This window comes from Pithys albifrons, chromosome Z, assembly GCF_047495875.1.
Source record: "Pithys albifrons albifrons isolate INPA30051 chromosome Z, PitAlb_v1, whole genome shotgun sequence".
Classification (NCBI taxonomy): domain Eukaryota; kingdom Metazoa; phylum Chordata; class Aves; order Passeriformes; family Thamnophilidae; genus Pithys; species Pithys albifrons.
The window spans coordinates 20,381,369-20,404,561 of record NC_092497.1 but is presented as its reverse complement, the minus strand read 5'-3'; the positions used below and the strand labels follow the sequence as shown (position 1 = coordinate 20,404,561).

The 23,193-nt window shown below is 39.3% G+C and overlaps 1 protein-coding gene across 1 annotated transcript in view; it reads right to left on the bottom strand.

Moving 5' to 3' along the window:
- RAB3C (RAB3C, member RAS oncogene family) overlaps positions 1-23,193 on the bottom strand; it is a 127,189-nt gene that overhangs the window by 9,520 nt on the left and 94,476 nt on the right. Inside the window, exon 4 of the mRNA XM_071581158.1 lies at positions 8,779-8,903. Within this exon, the coding sequence (XP_071437259.1) occupies positions 8,779-8,903 (125 nt within the window). The remainder of the gene's footprint in view (positions 1-8,778; positions 8,904-23,193) is intronic.

Here is a 23,193-nt window from a genome sequence, read left to right as displayed (position 1 = left end):
AAACATCCTAGTAAATTAGATTGGCTCTTTTTGTTTGTTTGTTTAACTGACACACTGTCTGTGGAAAAGTTTCAGATATAGAGCACTTTTTCTAGCAGACTGTGCCTGGAATAAACACCTGAATACTGGTTGTTTTCATTTTGTTATGGAATATTTTGCAGATCTTTTTCCCCATGACATCTCCTTCCCTCCTGACTCATCTTGCAATTATTTTACTAACAGCATTAGACATAATAAGCTTTTAAAATCCCTGTGTATGAGGGCCTCAGTTCTATGACTTTTAATACTTTCTTCAGGGATTTTTTTCCCACTGCTTATTATTAATGGAGAGAAAAGATTTTCCATGTGGGTATAAGCGTGAAGTCAGGCAACTATCTGGTGATGCTCAGGGAAGCAGAGCTCAAAGAACATCATGTTCCCACCACCTGTGATGTTCTATACTGCTGATGTGGATAAGACTGGGCAGAGCAGATTATACCAAATACATGAACAAGCCAAAGAGGCAAGTGGGTAGGCAGGGCAGAACATAACTGAAACTAAGACAATCCCAAATATCAAAGTGTTCCCTAAACATATGTACAAAGTGAGTGAAACATATATCAGGATAAGTTAAATGTGTCTTTTGTTTATAATTCAGTTTCCCTTGTGACTCTTTCCCTTATCTAACCCCTTCTACTGACTCAAAAGAAAGCTGGCAAGCTCTCAGCAGCTCCTACAGAGCATTACAGCAGTAGGGCCAGACAGAGCACTGACATGGTGCTGTTGTTCACATGGTGATCTATAATGCACACAGAGCAGTTTATATACCTTCCCTGAAACATACAAACAGCCAGGATAACTGACTTTATTCCCTCTCTACCTCACACTTGTTCTGGTTCTGCGGAAGCTCCTTCATGACTGCTCACTAACACTTATTTTATGTTTGCTTTCAAAACATAAGAAAAAATCCCAAAAAGCAGTCATATGCAAAGGCTAGAACATTCTGTACCCTCTCATGTTCCTCAGGAAATGTAATAACAAGATGACACACTAGATAGCAAATTTTAAGCACAATTCCACAGATAGTAGAGACAAGAGATATGTTAATCAAGTTGATCAAGAAGACATTTTGATTTCAGAGTGTTTGTCCATAACCAAGACAATTTCATTTACCATCCCTGATGTTATATTATGTTTTACAGATGTGCTCAAGGGTGTGTTCCTGCAATAAATATCCTTTCATGAAGTCAAGCTTGAACTGTGATCCTTAGTGCTGCTCTTCAATCTTTCTGCCAATTTCAATCCAGTATTGTGAGGAATAGTAGAAGACTACAATATCAGAGCAAGAAAGAGCTGCAGGAATCTGCTCCCTTTGTAATAGTGGTATATAAAAGGCAAAATCTAGGTAGTTATGGGAATTAGTAATTTAATAGTGCCATAATATATATATTGGAAAGGAGTTAATAAAGCCTTATTTTCTTGGATTTACATCCTGTGGGCAGTCTGGGGGTAGGCACTGGCAGGCACTTACATTCTTGCCTGCTATGAATAGTATCTAATGAGGTTTGCATTCACATTGCAGGCTGTTAGTCAAGGCAACTGCAAGACCTTTCTCCTCTGCTTAGATGTCCACGTCCTGAGAATTGTCAATATCTTTCAGACAAAGAGAGACAGACACACGTGGATGACTGCAAAGGTCATCTCTCCTCAGAAACTGTACTGAAAGAAGCTGATGACCATTGCTGTTCTTCAAAGTATCTCCTAGATCTGCAGCAGATCCAGTTATGCTGTGCTTTGCTCCATACACCAGTCGGACTGGACATCTTCTGTCTATACAAGCCCAAGTGCTACAATGTGTTAAGAAAAGTATTAAAACAACATTAAACCCCAAAACAGGGCTCTATTAATATCACCTTACTGAATAGCAGTGCATTGGCACCATACTAGATAGAGCTATTGTAAAGATTACTAACAGAAATGCTAAGGTATTTATCCAATCTTTGAATTTGGATGACCAAATTTATTACAAAATCAAAGCTAAAGGGGGACTGTCAGCTGTCACAGAACAGACAGACCTGAGGGACGGTTAGTAGCCATGCTCTAGCAAACACCTTCTTTTCCAGTCTTTTCACAACAGAAGGTTTCATGTAAATTGAAGTTGCATTGATTTTGGTTGTGGTTTTCAGATACCCTTTAAATGAGTGCATTTGGACAATAAATTGGATTTCTGGCAAAGAATTTTTTGGGGAGTTTACGGGAGACATTGGTTGAGTAAACCCTTCTTTCTCATTGCTATTAAGTAACTTTGCTGTAACGCAGCTCTCAGTATGTGAAAGCAATGGCAGGTTGGCATTTCTTCCAGTTAAAAACATCCTGGGCACAGGAGCCTTTAATTGCTCTGCCAATACCCTCTGTATTTTGTAACTAAACAGAAGGCTGGTGTTCGTCAGTACTGTCAGTCTGTCTCTTTCCTCTGGCACTAACGTTTGCCCTTTAAAAAGAGCTAAAAAACAGTCAAGGATGCAAGTATGAACAGGTATGTTCCTGCACAACCCAATGATTTTCACTTTTAATGTAAAGTTAGATGCAGCCATATGTCCATGCTCTCTAAACTGTGGCTGACTTTGCCTTGTGCACCACAGCCTTCAGACAGCCATGGAGACAAAACAGAACTAGCTGTTCTAGCAAGCTGTGTGCTGATTTGTCAACTCCCACTTGACTCCTGATTTGGATGCCAGAATTACAGCCCTAAAAATGCCCCTTCAGCTCAATGCCTAAACTCATCTCTGCCTAGTACACCCAGTGCACCCACAGATGCTTAATGTACACATTATCCTCCCAGGGCTCATACTCCAAGGCAAGTGAATGTGCACTCCAGTCCAGATGCTGGCGAGCTGTTGCCTTTTACCACAGTCCTGGTGAGATTCAGAAACCAGTCATGTTCCTGCCCCATCTCAGCAGCAGGTCTGCTCTTGTAGGCTGCATCATATCACATAGAATTGAACCTTGTGTAAGCACACAACACTGACAAATGTTCCACTTTCAGGCTTATTGGTGTGCTAAATGAGTTTAATTTGAAGAGATCTAATCACTGCTGAATTGGGTCTCTGGTGTCTCCTCAGCACAACGGTTACATACATAAATATATGAGCCAAGAACAAAATGAAAATAAAATAGACAAGGAAAGATGACTTTGGTTTAAAGTGAGAATTTTTCTTCTTGTTTTTGGTGGAATTTATTTTCAAAGCATGGGGAATCAAGAGAAGAAAAGGATAGTGAGTGAGAAAGAAAGAGCTGAAAATAAAGACTTTAAGGAAGAAATGGCTGAAAAGAGACGAGAAAGGATGGAGAGAAGAAAACCACACCAAAATATAAAAGGTATGTGCTTACATCTGAGGGATAAAATTACTATCTCTCTGAGTGACAAGCTGGGGAGGTGCACTGAAGTCACACATACTGCTGACTCTGGGGCACATAATACTCAGAGCCCTTTGCAGATGCCCTGAGTGCAGTGTGAAGCCTGGCTTCTGCCACTCCTTGCAGAAGGGAATGTGAGAGCTCACCCAGAAAGGGCCTGTTTAATTTTGTTTTCTGACTTTGGTTGTTGGCCTCTAGGGGAGACAGCATGCCAGGATAAATTTAGAAAACGGACAATTGCACCCCAGGTCATGCTCAGACATGTTGAATGCCCTCAGCCATGGGTGACCTGGGTAGCAGAGCGCAAGAAATGTGGAGGCACAGAAAATCTGATGGGAAGGACACTGCTCTGAAAACTGCTGGACAGAACATAGGTATATTTTAGTGGGCCACCACACTAGGTGATCACTGGATTTACCTTCCAACCACTACTCAGTTTCCCAAAGCATTAGCCAGTCTGAGACAAAAAGAGGAAATAGGACAAACAGGATCTTACAGAAAAGCTGGTCAGACATTTGTGGCATATCTTGCAGTATTTGTCTAGTGGTGCAGCATCAGCACAATAGGCATGGGTTAGACCTGTGCCAGGATTGTACTTTTGAAGCAACCATAGGGGCCCAGGACTTAAAAATATTTTGTATTGACAGTACTTGCAATTAAAAACTACTGATTGTTGAAATAATTTGCAACACACAGATAACAAACATGAGTCTGTACAGAACCACCTGAGAAACCAAACACACAAAAAATTATCTACCTAATTTGCACACACAGCAGAATGTCCTAAATAAATGGAGAAACTGTATGTCAATTACATATGCAGCTATCCATTTGCACATGCAGTTGCTCGGACTCTGTTCAAAGCTCTGTGTACATCTTTGCCTGCTAATCCTTTGCTGGATTATCCTTTGCACTTGTAGATAACAAGTGCAATATATTGTACAGACCACAAATAGAAGAACAAAGAAGTCTACGCCATCTATGAGTCACTCTTTTTATATCTCTTCTGAGAACTGACACCAAGTTTTTATGAATGTGTGAATTCAGCTGAGATGCATGAGAGTATTATGTCAGAAAACCTGTGCAAGCAATTCACTGGCAAGTCTGAAGGCCTTTTGCTTGCAAAAGTTCCTGGCTTGTTTTACTAAAATGCTTTGAAGCATGTAAGTGTTTTGGATTTAAAGTACATAAGTTCTATTGGTATTTTACTCAATAGGCAATGCATGTAGTGCTCAGAGCGAAAATTTATGAAGATACAAAATATAAGAATTATATTCCATATCCTTTTCTGTAATGATTAGCTAATAAACTTCTTTAAATGTGTTTGCTTGTGCTCCCTATGTCAATATTAACATTACATTAATTAGTTCTCTCTGTTGGCCGGTTTGTCACATTTCTGTATTTTCTTGAAATGATATCTCTGTGAGGCAAAGTTACGTGCCTTTATTTGATGCCTTCTGTTTTCATCTCTTTCCATCATTAGTCTTTTATTGATACTTTTGTGTTAAACAGACATGAACTAATTTCTGAAAAAAGGCTGTACTACTTACAAAAAATTACTGAATAGGGTGATGAGGAATGACTAAGGTGTAGGATGGTTTTGTGTCTCAGTCACATACTGAATTTCAACGTGGCGAAAAAGAAGTATGATAGAGCTCGCTGAAACCCAGTGTTACAGAGCAGGTACCAGCAAACTATTGTTCACTGTTTCTCAGAATGTAACAGTGAAGAAATATAAAACTACCAGGGGGCCAATTTAAAGCAGAAGCAGATAACAGGTAAACTGTGCATACTTAAAGGATGTTGTGGATGGTAAGATTTTATAAGGTTTCGAAGATATCACTGTACAATTCCATGGAAAAAAATAATTAAAGGGCCATTGAATATAAATGTACTGCATTTGGTTCATGAGACTACAAATATAATTTGCTACAGTCTGGAAAAGTATCACTGTATATTTGCCAATTTACACATTTCACAAGACACTGTCCTATTTCAGCAGGTGGGACCAGTTATCACTGTGTGGGGGTGATCAAAGCTGTGTATTCTACCCCTGCTAGTCATTTCCCAAGAACAATGGACCATTTGCAGCAGTTGCCCAGGGAGTCATTAGCACTTTCACACCCAGCCTGCAAATGGGGCATCAACGGTTCAACAATACCCCATGACTCACAGAGTTAATCACCCATTGTGTGAGTCCCCGCCCTGGGGGAGGGACTGGGTGCTCCCTGAGGGTACGTAAGTGGTGGGTAGGAAGACCTTGGGAACCACTTGTCGGATCCAGGGGAGCAGCAGGACCTTGACAGGAGAAGACCACCACTCTTGACTAGACTACGACCGCCACTCTTGACCAGACTACAGCCCTCACCTGCACCAACAGGTTTTTTCACTTCCTTTTGCTTTGGACTTGGGGGAACCACGTGGGTCTCAGCACAAGGGCTAACAAACCCCTTTGGGTTTGTGCCCCAGGACACTGGGCTATACTGCTGGGTTTTGTGAGTTGAAAGCAATTTCTCTTTGTGTCAGTGTATTTATGGTAATACCTTCCATTAAATTGTAACTCTGACTTATAATCTCTCTTGTGGTGGGTCCATTTCTCCTGCTGATTTACCTTTAAACTAGCACAGGCACCTACTTAGGACCATTACTACAGATAAGGTAGTACACTGCTTGTAGCTATGATCTATGGTGGTGTCACCACTGTCATGTCATTATCAACAAACTTTAAAAAAATCTTCCATGGAAACAAGACAGATTCTGATCTCATTAACATTCTATTAATTTTCCTTCAAGGTTAGGTCTAGGTTCTTAACTATTTCTTCTGTCTTTTGTAAACTTTGATTAGTGTCATGAGAAAAGTACTTGGAGCTACTGTGGGATACTTGACTACTTCAGCCAGACCACCCCCATTAGTAATAAGACCTATTGCTGCTTGATCTAAACCACTTGTTTGGATTACACTTGAGAAATAAGCCAGCACTGAAATTTAAAGAAACAAATGATTACACTTTCTTAACAAAATTTAAAGCCACACTTTTCATAGGTCAGAAGCCACAAGGAGGCACAATTTTCCAATAAAGCTGTTTTTAAAAGAACACCATGTTTCCCTGAGGGTGAAATGCCCAGTTCTCTTATCGACCGTTTCAAAATCCACCCCAAAATGTGCATGGACTCCTTTTGTCAGTGACTGCAAATAAAACCACACTTCAGAAGACAGGGTTTCACAATGTGTTCTTTGTACAGCACTCATGATTTGTATTTGCTTGTAATTGTGGCTGCAATCAAACTGCAGATCATGCCATTCAAAGGGCTCAGTTTTAAAATGTCTTGCTAGACATTAAAATCTATATTGCTACTTTTAAAACTTGCCCGTAAGCAATGTTGTCAACTCACTGTCTGAGAAAGTAAAGACAATCCCATGTGTTTGATACAATGTGTGTCCTTCAGACTAGTTGGCAAGGCCAGAGCACTTACTAGTTAAGGGAAAGTCATCCTTCTGCTTTTTCTGACACCATCTCCCACAGTCTATAAGCAGATTTAAGAAATGATTGCAGCTGTACAGAAAGCATGTCAACATTTGTGTGTGTAGTTTGAAAACAGTAAATGACTGGATCAGAGCCACAAGTTGTCCAATACAATAATCTGCCCTTGAGATAGCCGCAGGATGCGCATCTCAGAAAGGTACCCCTTGAGCAGATAAACATGAAAGTAGAGGATAATCTGCTTCCATAAAGATTGAGTTTTAAATCCTAGGAGTTGGAATTTGTTTTAAAGCTTAAAACATGTGTTTTGATATCTATCTCATTACTTTTCCTTTTTCTTCAAGCATTGGTTATTATAGCTTGGGATTCTTTACTGTACAACATGTAAAGATCCTTCTCGTCTTGCTAAATTCATGACCTTGGGGATTTCTTTCCAATTCACTGCATTAATTTTTTATAGGCAAACAGTACAGGGAATAGAAATTCAGATTAATTATGTGAGTTAAAAAACAAGCAAATGAACAATAACAAAAAAACCCCCTCTTTAAATTCAACAGTGCAAATTTATGGTTATTGCCAGACATTTTAATGCCTGGTCTAAATTTCTGGTAAAAGTGTACAGTTACATTTTTAGGATTTTTTTCCATTTAATACACTTTCCTAGCTCTCAGTAAAATGAATAAATATTAGAAATAGGAGGAACAGATTATAGAAATATATATGATATGATGGGTATTTCTGGAAAAAAAAACATATCCTCTGCTACAGCAAGTGCAACTATTATGTTTTGTTGCAAACAGTTTTAGAAACTCCTGGACCTGCTGTTAAGTATTTTTCCACTTTCAGGGACTAATTTATAGCAATTTTTAATGCATACTTTTAAGAACTGCTTTTACATGCAACACTTATTTAGACAGATGGAACAGTAAGATATGTTGTTCTGATGAAATTGTTTACCAGGAAAAGCAATTGTACAAGCAGAAAAATATATTTTTCAAAAAATAAGGTCAGTGACCTATGAATATGCAGAAGTTAAGAACCAGAAGCATAAGAATAGATCCACTCTTATAACATCATTTCATCTAGCCACATATATAGGAATAATGAGAAGGGGATCTTGGTCATACATATTTTGACTGGACTGAGCTTTTACCACACTCCATTTTAAAAATAATAAAAAAACCCATGCCCACTAATGATGCCAGAATTTGATTTGCCCACCTGCTGAGCTTGCTCTCCAGAGATCAGCAAATCTGAAGGAAAAAAACAGGCTGTGTAGCAGTATTACAACGATGCTCTGGAGATTTTACATTGCATTTTGGCCAGTGTCGCTTAAAAACATTTCATGGAATAAACGAATAACAATATTGGGTAGAAACAGAAAGCACAGAAGTGTTCCAGCTCTGTAATTTCTGTGTGTACAACATTTTCCTCTCAGAGGGAGACTTTATGAAACAGAGGTTCATACTATCTGTGTACTGTATGTGAATGTATAGTAGATGAAGTGCTGGGTATCAGCATCTTTCTATTTTGCATTATTGCTATTGGTAATCATCACCTAAATGTTCTCAACTTGCAAGGAGCTCTAGTTCACATTTTGAGTAAGCTGTTTCTTATCTCTCCTTTCCTCATTTTGTTGTTGTTTTTGCTGATTCCTTAGAAATTTTTATTTATTTCTTTCCTTTCTAGGGCATATGTGCCTGTAGCTATAACTATTAAAACATATTGTATATATACAGACACATGACTAATCTTGCTCCATATCACAAAGGCTGCAGAAACAAATATCATTCCTTTACAGAGAATGTGTCATGAACATTCCAAGTACTGTAGCAATTACTGAAATAAATTTGTGCATTCTCACAAGCAATCATAAAGCTTTTGTCATGTCTTTTCTTACCAAGTTGCTCTGCTAAATTTTTGCCTCTCTCAGTGAAGATTACCCGTTCATCCTCCATGTCACATTTGTTGCCAACCAAAATAACCTGGGCATTATCCCAAGAGTATGTTTTGATTTGAGTTGACCTTAGAAGAAAAAGAGAGGGAGGGAGAGAGAGAGATGAGTCAAAGCAAATCAAATTCCCCTTGAATCAATTTCAAACAGAATTGCAGCAAGACAAAAGAGACAATTATGGATTTCAAATAAACTAGGGATGATATGTCAGGTGTTATTACAGGAATAATATCAACGCAGGCTTTACTGTTGCTTGTTAAAAAAATTACTTTCTCCTGCCATCAACATTGTTCCAATATTTTTACAAAGAAAAGATGACACTTTCTCCCACACAATTAAAAATGTATTTTCACATTTTAATGCCAACCTTATTATCTAAAAGCAGACCTCTGAAACAAAATCACCAGCATGTTCATTTGTTATATTTCAACTTTTAAAATCGGATGTAAATTCAGCAGCGGAACTTCAGAGCAAGTGTGTTGTTTCTCCCCAGAACATTCCACTACAGTTCTTTGACCTACCGGAAGTGCAGCAACACTGACATTTGACATGATGCATTAAGTGATGGACAGGAGCCGAGTTTGAACTCTGATTTACCTTCCATTTAACTTATAAAAGCCTTAACCATGACTGCATCTGAATGGGATGTGGTAGGGAAACAGCCTACCCTAAAAATGTTCTCTTCTGCAATTTGAACATGATGTAGCTAATGGGCGACATAGCAACACACTTGTAGTACCTCTCAGTTGCTGACTGCCATCATTCTGCTGATACTTTGACCTGCTCTGCAGGAAGGAAAGCTCCACAGCTGACTCTAGGCTCAGCCAAGAGTGATGCTGCTGGTTACCACCTTCTAACTGAGCACAGTACCTGCCCTAGAAGGTAACACAGACTGTATCAAGCTTACTCTGAGCACATAGCTTTTGACTTAGACTTGTGTCTATGTCTGGCTTTAGACTTCGAGTTAATTGTTTGGTAGGATATTAGTATCTCTTCTGTCTCCATATGAGCAATGGAGCAAGAAAAAAGATGGAGAGCATCTCTCTCTCTCTCTCTCTCTCCCCACACTCTTCCACCACTTCCTCTTCCTTCTCTCTCTCATTTCCCCCATCCCTCTCTCCTTGGGCAATATAGGGTGCTTAGGAAAATGGAACTAGAATAGAAACTAACCTCTATAATTACACCTTTATGAGAGGACGCTCGGAAAGGGAATCCTGTGGCATATCAGGGACTTACGTCTCTTTAAGAAAAGATGAAATAGCTTCAAAAATCTGTCACCTAAATCTTTTAGAAGCTGGTCTGCATGGCTGATAAGTTCACTAGTGGCCCCCTCTCACAAAACAGCCATTATGTCTACATATTCAGATCCCTGTCTGCAAACTGTTACATGCACAAAAAAAGATCATCATGTAGTCTGACAAGTGATGCTAGTGAAAGATAAAAAAATGGATCAAATCTCCCCAGATGCCTTTGCTTATTGCAAAGGGGCATGGACAAAAGCTGCTACAGCTTTCTTTGGGACCCTGTGTCCAATGCCATTGCCCACAGGTTTCCTGCATAAGTCAAAGCAGCATTAGGCCAAGTCTGGTGAGTTTGCAGTTCTGAGCAGAGGAATTTAAGGGATGCCCTTAGGAATATTTTACTTTATCACAATGATCAAAAAGAAGCTAAAGCAAGCACTAGGAATTCTGTATTACAGACTGTTTCCTTGGGCCTGCCCTGCTCTTTTCTTCAGTAAGTGTCCTCAGTAAGTGGAAACTATACTACTTTAAGTCTTTATTAAGGTAATTTCCGTAGGTGTTCATAAGGTACTGTGACCAAAGTGAGAAAAGAGCACTGTGCATTGATGTTGGCAAAAATGGTCTTTGGGAACCGTGATGGATGGTTAATCAAAATAGAATTATTGTTACTTTTTTAACCAGAACTACATTTGTCACCATAGCAACTTTGCAACTGCTAGTAGCTAAAATGTCAGAGGATGTTAGCCCATTAAGGACTCCAAAAGAGCTTGGTATTGAACAATTATGAGTTGGGGGTCAATTTATCCCCTTTATGTCAGCAGGAAATTGAAGATATTTCAAAAGAAAAATATACAGTAACAATAGTAAGTTTTACAGAAGGAATTACATACATAACCTGCAAAGGTGAAATAGAAGAAACTGATAAAAAAATACAACCTGGAGAAATATTCATTACATAAAGATTCATTCAGCCTTGTTTTACAGACTTCTGCTCCAGAGCCTTATATTAGTTTCTTTGAATAGGAATGTAAACTTCCTTCATTTTATTGCAGCCAGATGTGAATTTTCATTCTATGAACTATTAACCTATGCAATCAAATGCTTCTCATTACCAAAGCAACTAATTTCATTCATAGATTTTTTATCTGACTTGCTTACGGCTCATCTCCTTTATATATATGTATATGTGTGGATATATATATATATATATATATACACATACACATGTATATGTGTGTATATATATATTTAAGTAACAATAATGTATATGTGTGTATATATATATTTAAGCATATGTGTGTGTATATATATATATATACACACGTATATGTGTGTATATATATATATATAAGTAACAAGAGATATTTTCTTTCATAACAAATCCAAAAGTTTAGGTTTTACAAAAGACTGTAGTGCAAAAATACAACTGACTGTGAGTATCCGTCAAATATATCCCCACCCAACCTCACATCAGTAGGAGTTTGATTCAATGAATCTAATAGGCTTATCACTGTTATGTTTTCTCTTAGACATACATTTCCCTAATGGCTTCTATAGGTTTTGATTCCCACAATTCTCCACCAAAGCCAATAAACGGGTTACCCAAAAAGATAACCCTTGTTCCTTGTATAGATGACCTTTCAATTGACTGAGGCTTCTGATTAACTCATACATAAACCATTGTCCTTGCAAAGAACTTTAGCCTCAGGAAGATTGAAGACATGAAAAGGCAAAGCTCATGTCTGCAGAAAGCTGAATACAACAGGTTTTTTTCACTCTCAGTGACCTGGTCGATGTCAATAGTAATTTATCCTGTAAATCTTTCACATTGTAGTTAAATGGTTGGCAGGCAATCTGCATCATGCTTGAATTTTTATAATGTATAGACTCCAGAGAAGCAGATTAATGAAGGAGTTCGATGATCCATTACTTTCTGTAATCAACACAAGACTTGTTCTCCCTGGATTGCAATTCTGCCATATTCCTTGTCAGAAAAAAACACTTGCTGAAAGCAAATGAAAACAATGCTATTGGTTCATCTTAAAATAGTGAGATCTTCAAATAACTGCCAAGGCATCAGTGGCAGGGTGCCAGTGTGTGCTCTCAGGCAGCTTACAGGGAGCGCTGCACAGAGACAGAACAGGGTTCAGGAACACACAGCCCCAGCGGGCTGAGGCAATTGAGATGCTGGAAGACAGCACAGAGAACTATGGGAGAGTTGCTGTGATGTTACCACTGTGGAAACCAGACTGTTCACATTAAATTATGTAATTAAAACTCATCTGCACATCCACAAGAAAGATAGAAAGATGAAGGCAGGTAGAAGGGTGTGAATAATGTCCTGGTCCTGGCTACTCCCAAGCCTATTGCAGGAGCCATCAGATTGTACAAGGGGCCATGTGTACTAGCCTAGAGAAGCAGGGGTGCATGAAGGCAGGTTCCCAAATCAGGGATTCAGAAGATGGGACACCATATCCAGGTCTCTTCCAGGGTTGCAGGAGAGCCTCACTCCTACTGTCAGGTGTGAAACCTATGAGCACAGGTCAAAACTGGAACCTTATATGTATGTATGGCCAAACTTCGTGAACGAAGATTTGGGAAGGGCTCTCCCCAGGTGGGGGTGTGCCCTTCGAGTCTGCGCAGTGGATTTTTTTTTTAGGTGAGGCTCAGCATGCGCAGAACTGGCCCCACTGTTTAAGTCCCAAGGTCCATCTGCCACGGCCGAGCGAGCTTGGACAGTGACAGTGAAGTCCTCAGGACTGTCACAGCACCCGGAGATTTGGGAAGGGCTCTCCCCAGGTGGGGGTGTGCCCTTCGAGTCTGCGCAGTGGATTTTTTTTTTAGGTGAGGCTCAGCATGCGCAGAACTGGCCCCACTGTTTAAGTCCCAAGGTCCATCTGCCACGGCCGAGCGAGCTTGGACAGTGACAGTGAAGTCCTCAGGACTGTCACAGCACCCGGTACTAACCGGGGCTGACCCTGCTGAGCATCAGAGATCTGACGGGATCGGATGGCAGGGAGGCATTTAACTGCCCGGTACGGTCTCCACTGAGACTCGAACTCACGACCTTGTGATCAGAGTCTGGAGTGCTCACCATTACACCACGGGACCACCCAATCTTATATGTACAGATGCCAGAAACGGAGGAGACTGGAACCCAGGGGCAGCTACAAGGCAGACTGACTGACTCTATGAGTCCAGCTGATGAAGAGAGCCACAATGTGCAAGTCTACACAGATATATTTTCTCACTAGTGAACCTTGCTGCTCTGCTGGGAGTGGAGCAGAGTGAGGACGCTGACACTCTTTGTGCTTGTGAGAACACTCCGTGTTTCTTTCTGTGATCTGTGTGCCTGGCCATGTGTATATGGATAGATATCTGTTGTCCTTTGTGTGTTCTGCACGCATGGTCTGCTGGGAATGGATCTTCAGCCTCATTACTAGCTGGACCTTATGTATGGAGGTGCAGCTGCCTCTCCTCTCTTGAGCTGTTAGATACAGCAGGATACATTTTCCCGTAAGAGCTCAGACTTAACTCAGATGTACCTGAGTAATGCTGCATTGCTCCTTGGAGAAACTACTTCAGAAGGCAAACTTGTGTGCTGTACTCCATGCATTCACAGGTTGCACCCCATGGTGGCATACCTTGGGTTCACTCTGAATCCCTTTTCAGACAATCATTTTTAAATAAGTCATGTCTAGAACAAACACTTATATAACTTGGAATAGTCTCTAGTATATTCTCACCCAGAGACTGCAATGATGGCAAACAAATATATTCAATAAAGATATATCCATGCAGCAAATATAGCAGGAATATGAACTTTTAGAGACAGCTGCAAACCATGGCACCACTCTTTGGATCCAGTCCTCCAAGGATGCTTGCCAGCACTAGAGGGGTTGGTTTCTATAGACCTTTCAGATTAATTAGGTAGTAAGTCACATGCAGTGATGGCAGAGAAGCACCTTAATGAAAATGTTCCAGGGAGCCATGTAGGTTTATTCCAGCAAGTTCTGGGAACATGTTGTAGTTTTAATGTTCTGGTTTCCGAAAGGTGTACTCAATTAACTTGAGTGCATTATCTTGCCAGGAAAAAGAAATACAAAGAAACACAAATGAACCAATCAACCAAAACCCCAAAACACAAACATGTAAAAAAAAATAGGCAAAAACTCCTCAACCAACCCCAAAGCAAATTAACAAAATCTCTACCAAGACTGTATAGCTTTTTGAAGTAATGTTGAATTCATCTGTTACGTTGAATTCAACTGCAATGTCGAATTGACTGATTAATCCTTAAAATTCTCCCATCTTTATAGTACAGTGCCTCCAAAGCCCATTAGCTAAACTATTAGAAGTCATGGTATAGTGATGGGATCTGGGGTGGAGTCTAGGTTATCTGTTCTAGAACTTTTTCAGTTTATTTAAGTATTTGGTGCGGGGAGTACCAGAGAAGCAGCTATGAGCTTGGAGGTGTTTACAAAAGCATTCAGTGTCCCCAGTTGAACTTCCAGCCTTTATTTGCGAATGAGTGTGCCAAGTGCCCATCCTCCTCTGAGCAGGAAGGCTTGCTTTCCAGAATTTTCAGGAGATGTCATTTTCCTTTTGTAATTTAAACTGATACCATAGGGGGGTTTGATTTTTTTTTCACATTTTTATAGATTTTAGAAGTACTGTAACTGTAGTAAAGTGTAGATTTAAGTGTAGCAGCATTTCTAACAGCTTAAGTTCAATGTTTAAGGATTGTAACCTCTATCCCATATCAATGCTTTAAATTCTTTTAGCTATTTAGTCTTGTCTTCAAGGTAGAAGGCTGAAGAATATCAGAAGGCCTGCCACACAAGACATAAACACTGGCAGAGTGATGTAGAAGTCAGAACATTGGAAAGGCTTCAGGGGTCCTATGTGTGCTGAGGAAGATGAAGATGAGGAATGAGGAGTCCCAAATCTCCGCCAGACTCCAATCAGAGGGGTTGGGCCTGAGGCAGGACAGAGTTGGACTGAGAGATGTGTAAAGCGGGGATTGGGTGGACAGTATTATAAAACCCATGGAAATCAGAGTTTGAGCACGTGTGTCAGTATGTATTTCTGGATGAGCCTGGGAGCTCATTAAAACTACTGCTCCCTTATCTCCCACTAAAATTGGCTTGGAGTATTTTTTTTTTTGCAGACGTTTCAGGAAACAAAGGAATGGAGGGTCTCTTTCAGCCTTCCCTAGTCTCCATCCTGTGATGTGGGAAGATATAGCACATCCCTCTCAAACCCCTTACACAGACAGAGTTGCTAAGGGGAAGCTATGCCATTCCCATCTTTTCAGAGGATGGGCTCATGTCACTGTCCTTGTTTGAGATGAGCTCTGGCACACTTCTCACTCAAGCCAGCTTTTCTGCAAGATGACCTTGGGGTCTCCCTGATACTACCAAGTGCTTTCTACACTTCAGTGCATAGCGTAAGTGCCATTCTTTTCCCCATGCCCTCATTTATGTCTCCTAAACTCTTTTTATCCCCAGCAATGCTGGTAGGCTATATGCCTTAGGAATGCCCCAGTATCTTGAAGTTTACCCATCTCCTCTCTTTCTCATGTTCATCTTTTGGATACGATGGAGATGGGGCACACGTAGGATTATTCTCTATAGCACATTAAATGATTGCAATTCTCAATCTTGATGGTTATTTGGAATCTGGCTCTGCATCAACTGTTCAGCACTTGGTGCTTAGACCTTGCTGTAGGAAGTGCAGGGAGAGAGGTGGCCTTAGACTTTTCATCTATTCTCCAGTAAATAATGTACTATTAGTGGGAGGCAAGCCATTAAAAACACATAAGTCTACCAACCAAAAACACCAACTCAACTTTCTGATTGGGATTTTGAAGATAGTACTGAGGTTAAAAATTTGAAGCAGTCTTAGCAAAATAAGACAGAGGGTCTTGGACTACTTGAATACTAGACTTTTTGAGGTCATGATTACTGGTTTAGTATGAATATACTAGAAGTAATTAGTAATAACTTCAGTAATACTAAAATGAAGATGGTAACATTTGCCAGATTTTAATTGAACTGATGAACAACTGGGGCCATACACAACACCAAGAGACTGAACTAATTCTAGAAACAGCTCAGGTTCTTTTCTTCCTTACTAACATGGAAGATTTGCATATTTCAACTTTTGCACTATTGCTACTCATTTCATAATTCCACTGTGCTTCACCTGAGGGACATAAAAACTCAATTATTGGGGCTAATATAAATTCTTCTACCATTTGCATTTATAATGATTGCAACAATTAGTGAAATTCAAGAAAACCAATTGATAAAGGAAATAAATATCAAAATATAAACCTGATACAGACGAACATGTGACAGAAATTGAAAGATTGTACCTTAATCCTTCTCACTGAGGATTTAAATCTAGTGGACGTTCTAGCATCTCCACTTCTACTCAGAATAGATGATGTATACTGACTGTGTGATGTTTATTTTCAGTGTCGGTATTGGCATCTACTGACTGCAAGCACTTATTAATATATGATAGAGAATAGACTCAGATGACCCAGAAACACAGGAGTATTGAAGAAAATGGATGGAAAAGGGCAACAAAGGGAAAAAATGAGAAAATGGATTTATTCCATCCTTGGCATCACAAAAGAGCAAGGGAAAAGGATCTGGGGATAAGTGGATGTGTTGAGGAATACAAGCAGGTAGCTCGCTGTGCAGTTGCAGTACCAGATGCAGATGGAGCTCTGGGTGGCAGGAACCAAAGAAACAGGGCTGTGAACCTGCACTGATCCTTTGCACAATGAGGGGCACACCTGTGGTGTTAGCCAGGTGACTGGACACTCACAGGCACAGCCAGAGCTGAAGATTCCAGGCTTTCAAGTGCTTAGACTGTGATTTAAAAGCCTTTGTTAAGGGTCTCTTCTCAAAGGGACTAGCTAGAGCTGTTACTTTGTTATTGCACCATGATTAAATTATGTCAAGGGTCCAGATATCTGAGACTCTGCTATGGGAAGCCTGGGGTCAAGCCTTGTCTGACTCTGTGAGAGTGGTGTGTGTAGGGTGCCAAGCAGCCAGCCATCAGCTCACTGGAGCCTCACACTTCGAAGGGACCTCAGTCCTAGCTCAGGTGAAGTGAATGTGACTGCTGCAGTGGCTCCTGGAAGATCAGTCAGAAAAGTTTCCTTAACAGATGTAATAGCAAAAATGAGATATATCGACCCTTCCATGCTTGCAACAAAGCAGGATATATGAATATTGGCCAAAGCTGTCTGTGTTCGATATGTCAGTTATTGTTTATACAATGCTGTGTTTTCTGTCTGGGCTGAAGGGCAAATGAATAGAAAATTGCTTTATGATTGTGAAGAAAACCTGTTGATATTGAGGAAACCAAAAGAATATCAGTGCATCACCACTTCTGACAGGCTTTATCTTCCTTGTGCAGAGCCAAAGAGTGCACACCACGCAATGAAAGGCTACACATTTAACCTTTCTTTGGAGGCAGATACCCTGATGATGCAGAGGCTGCGTGACAGGTGTGACACTAACAAATTTCAGGTTCATTATCAGCCCAAAAACTAGTCAGAATGTACTTTACTGAGAGCCTTACATGTTTTTAATGCTCTAGTAGAAATTGCATCTGCTTTAATGAAAAAAACGCTCCACTACACGCTTCTTAGGCCATAGTTTCATTTTAAAAAAATATGTTCTACATTTCATTTTCGACAGGCTATAAAGAAAATCAAAATGAATCAAGTTCTTTTGGAGATAAAACTGAGCTAACCTTTAATATATGCATTTTAAACCATTAAGCAAGGAAATATGACATATCATCTCGCAAATAATTTAATTGCTCAAAAGTAAAAAAAAAAGAAAATTAAAAAAGGCAGATACACCTATAGAAGTAAGAGCTGATGTTCCCTGTGTGTTTATTTGCGTTTATTCTTATAATTGTAATGAGGAACTATATGCTTGCTCAGTGACATCCATTCTGGGTCTGCTTTTAACACAATGCAATAAGAACTGACACAGCAGTAATAATTATGTAATTCTGCGTAGTAATTAAGAGCACAGGTAGGCATCACAGAAGTTCATCAATCAGAACTGTCTTTCTCTCAAATGAACTATTTCTTGCTGTTCCTACTCTGCACTTGGAAGCACCTTCCCATTCAGAATCCTCTGCTGAGGACTTTATCGAGCTACTTTCCATCCTTGATGTATTTTACAATTATTTTTCTTAACAGTCCATGTATTAGCTTTGGTGCCTTTTCTGTAGAGTGTTGTTTCAAATAAGAGCACCAAGTGTCTGTTACTGTCTGAAGATTATTGTATCAAATGAGTATATTGTCGGAAAAAAGATATTTGTGTTCGAAATGTAGTTTTTAGATACATCTCTTTAGTTGGAGTTACAATGCAGGACCAGAAGCCTAAAGGGCATACTCAATTTGTGTTAATCAGATTGCACATCGTTAGTTTTTGCACTTTTGCTACAATCTTTGCATTCTGCTTTCTTTCCAGCTGTCAAATATATCTTGAAAATGCTTTCCAATACCAGTGTAGCAGGAGTCCAAATATGATCTTACTATATTAATAAAAATAAAAATGAAAAAGCCTCATACTGAGTTAGTACTGTATTCTGCATCCCTCCTACCCAGTACCTCCTGTGCCTGAGTTGAAATGTCTGTCTCTTTAGAAGAGCCCACCAACTGTATATATTTTCTCTTCTAGTGTGTAGCACATACTGTTTTTTCAGGCTTTTAAGTTGAATGCATATTTACACAAACCATGAAGAATAGTCAATACTGTCATTAACAGCAGAGAGATCTTCCACATATTTCCTACTTTTCATCACAATAAAACTATAAAATAAATCAAATTATTTCATTCTTATTCACAGAAGTGCAAAATCCTTCCCTACAACAAGGTTTACTTATGGGCAGACCAACTAATATCGTACATTTTTCACAGTAGGACACATGTTAATGACGATTTTTTTTAGGTCATGTATAATGCCACAAGCTGTGTCATGCTGTGGGAAGTGATTTAACAACTCACCACACAGACAAAAGGCTGTACATTTTAATTTTCTCCCCACTGTGAAACCCACCATTAAATTATCATCCTTCAAAGCTACTACCACACATGCACAGTGAACACAATCCAAAATATTTAGGGTTTGAAAGAAGATGGGAAAAAAAGCATTTATGGGAAAATAATATTAAGGACATTAATAAAAGGCAAGAGAAAACCTCCGATTGCACATCTTTTGATTATTCCCATGTTTTCATGTTCCAGATGCTACCAAATAAATGATTCTGCTTATGACCAATTTATGCTGATTGTCTAGACTGTCACTGGAAGTACTAGTAATGACCCTAATCAATACAGCTGATCCTAACTGGTATTTGAAAAACAGAGCTGTAAAACAAGGGAATTCTGAAGTAATTTACTAAAGCAACTGCAACATCTGCTTGACTATATTACACTTTCAAGTAAATGAGCAATATGCTGTCACTTGAAGATATCTTTTCCTTGCCATTTTTATTCTTCTACAGTAGAATACATACATAAGGAAACAGATACAGAGACATGTATGTGTCCTCATTTTCTGTTTTTCTTTCAGTGTGTCCTAGTTCAGCAGGAGGGACCAGCTAACCCTGTGTGGGGGTGATCAAAGCTGTGTATTCTACCCCCTCTATTCATTCCCCAAGGTCAATGGGCCATTAGCAGCAGCTGCCCAGGGAACCATTATCACCCTCACACCCAGCCTGAGGGGGCGGAGCTGCTAATGGGCCATCAACAGTTAAATACCCCCTGGCTCCCAGAGTTAATCACCCATTGTGTGAGTCCCCGCCCAGGGGGAGGGACTGAGTGCTCCCTGAGGGTACATAAGCGGTGGGTAAGAAGACCTCGGGAACTTCTCGTCGGATCCAGAGCAGCAGCAGGACCTCGACAGGAGAAGATCATCGCTCTCGCCCAGACCACAGCCCTTGCCTGCACCAACAGGTTTTTCTTTTCCTTTTGCTCTGGACTTGGGGGAACCACAGGGGTCTCAGCACAAGGGCAAACAAACCCCTTGGGTTTGTGCCCCAGGACACTGGGTTATACTGCTGGGTTTTTGTGAGTTGAAAGCAATTTCCCTTTTGTGTCAGTGTTGTTATTGTAATATTATTATTAAATTTTAGCTCTGACTTATAATCTCTCTCGTGGTGAGTTCATTTCCCCTGCTGGTTCGCCTTTAAACCAGCACACAGTGATGGGCTTTTAACAATTTTAAAAAAATATGTATAGTTAAGCAAGTAATACTGATGGTGAGGGAGTCCTTTTAGTCCTCCATGCTCATATTTAATCCTTCCCTCTTCAATGCACCAGCTATAGTCCCTTACCTCTGGACTGCAATGCCTATCAAAGAATATCTTGCTCTTCTGGGCTCACTTATAAGCCTGTAACCTCCAGCCCCAAAGAGCACCTGCACAAGAGTGGAATTTTGGAAGCAGCAAAGTTCTTACAAGCACAGTCAAGTTCTTTTGTTTTTTAGCAACACTGAGAGCTCTATAGCTGTCATAGAGCTGGATCACACAGAGTTATTTTTCCTTCTTTCAAGTGGCAAATCCAAATTCATATTTGCAATATAAATAGCAGGTATCTTGCAACAGGACACCTTTATTTTAAGGATCTTCAAATTAAAGAATTCTCAGGAACACTAGATTTACTCTGACTTTTTACTGTCAAATCTCATTATGAAATGCATTGCATATTTGTGGCTCATAATCCCTTTGTACCTGTTTCACCAGGAATAACTCCCAAGTTTCAATTCTCAAATTCACTGGCTTGAATTTTATTTCTTCTGTAGTTTTAGCTTCCACTTTTCCAAGTTTAAATGAGTTCTGCTAGTGCTTCTCTTATGTCCTGTCTTTTTAGATAATTTTGTCTTATTTTTCCCATTTCTTATTTTGCATGAATTCTTTCATAAACAACTCAGTCTTATATGCACATAAACTGTGTTCTGAAATGCCTAAGTATTAGTGAAGGGGTTAAAACAAATCAGACCTCATTTTAATCATTGAAAAAGATTATTAGGTTATTGAAGTCACCTGTGATAAATTATCATGAACCGTCCTTGTTAAGGATTCCTGCAGATTGGAAGCTGCAACTGTCAGGGCAATAATGAATTATTTTACTTCTTGATAAGACAGCATTGTTTGACTAAAACATCAAGGATATGTTTCTTCTGTTAATACTATTTTACCAGAATGCATACAAACGCTATCAGCATTTTGTCATTAAATTTACTTAGCTTATTATTTTCTGGAAATAAAGCAAATGAAACATTCAGAACTATACTTCAACCCTAAGCATTAAATTTTGATTCTACTATTCTGTCCTTGCACCCGTACCTCTTTGGAATTAATTTCTCTCTGTGGCTGTACATTTGGAATCACAAGGGATCTGAGGTCTAAAATTCTGAATTGGAATATGCGTGGCCCAGTTTTAATTTGAACTCATGAGCTTCAGCATTTTTTCACAGATATCTGAAATTGGATTGGCAAAATGGCAAATACTTTATTCATAGTGTTAACTGATACTACTTAACCAGATGAGTAAGAGCTATATAATTGTTCTGGGTTTGTTTTGTTTTGTTTTGTGAGCCTGAGGGTAAATTTTTCATTAGTCTGATCACACTTTGCTTTTGGAGTACTGCTGAACAAAATTCATTTAGCAAGGGCAGACAGTAGTCAAAGACAACAGTAAAAACTGTTTCTTTGTCTACATCCTGCCTGGCACAGGGTGGCAGGATTGTCTCGCTGACTCACCCTGCAAGGAAGTAAACAAAAGGTTCATTCCTGCTGAGTGACACAGGATGGAAGGAGGCATTAGACTTCAGATATTATTTCTAGGCTTAAAATAAAGCAAGATTAAAACAATGCAAAAAATTAGAAACTTGTTTATTTGTTCATAACGTCAGTAATGCTGCTACCTGTAGAGTATAATTCAGAATACTGTTTATAGACACATATGTGTATATAGACAATGTATCTGTTTGCCTCTCAAGGCCTAGCTAGTATGTATTTGAATTTTGTTCTACATTACAGTTCTGTAAAAAAAAGTGTAGTGCTTGTCCCTGACCCCAGAAGCCAGATTTAAAAGGAAATCCTGAGTATTGAAGAAGTTGTCAGAAACACATTCAGGCATAAATACAACTTTTTAGTAAAAAAATTGAAGATTAGCTCTAAAACTTTCTAACACTTTTGAAAACTGAACACAATAGCATTTCAATAAGCTCCAGCCTAACCTCTCCTAGAGCTTATGTTGAACTTTGAAAAACTAAAGTTTATCTCACTCTGCCTGAGACATCTTTCAAGCATAACCGTTAAAACGTGATTAAGACCTTTTTAAGGTTACACCTTCTCTCTGGTAATAAAAAAGTGTTTAATGTTGTCTTATTGAGACTTTGTCACTGACTTCAGCAGATAGAGACCTCTCTCAGTGGACATAACCGTATTCATTAAACAGGTGTTTGGGGTAGACAGTAATCTTTGTATGGAATAATTCCCAGGACAACGCTCAGAAAGTCAGTTCTTCAGTGAAATTCAGTGAAATTGTTGTGTATTGTGGAGTCAAGTGAAGTAATATACTGAAAAATCAGAAGAATAAAACAGTCCTTATGCACTGTGCAGAAATGAAAACTTGCAATTGCAAACAAGTAATTGTGAATAAATGAGTTGGTCACCAGGTTTTTATATGGTATTACTGAGGAAATTACTGTCCTTTACCAGAAAGTGTTTCCATTGTGGAAATATGTAATTATATGTAATAAGCTATCATGCACTGCCAACAACTTTGATCCTATACCAAATCAAAATAAAACAGTAACACTTTTGCCTGTATAACCACATCTCTGTTAGTTTTCTCTTGGCAGAGCTAGACAGATTAAGAGTCAAGACTCTTTATAGCTCTGACACAGATGGGCTGGTACAAGTCTTTTTGGATGCAATTCATCTGGTCATCCTAGACAAGTACTTTTTAATGAGATGAATAATGAGCAGAAAGTGACTGTTTCTAACCATTGACTAGTAGAGACCATCATGCAATTAATTTGGATATGGATGTCTGCAATATATCAGGTA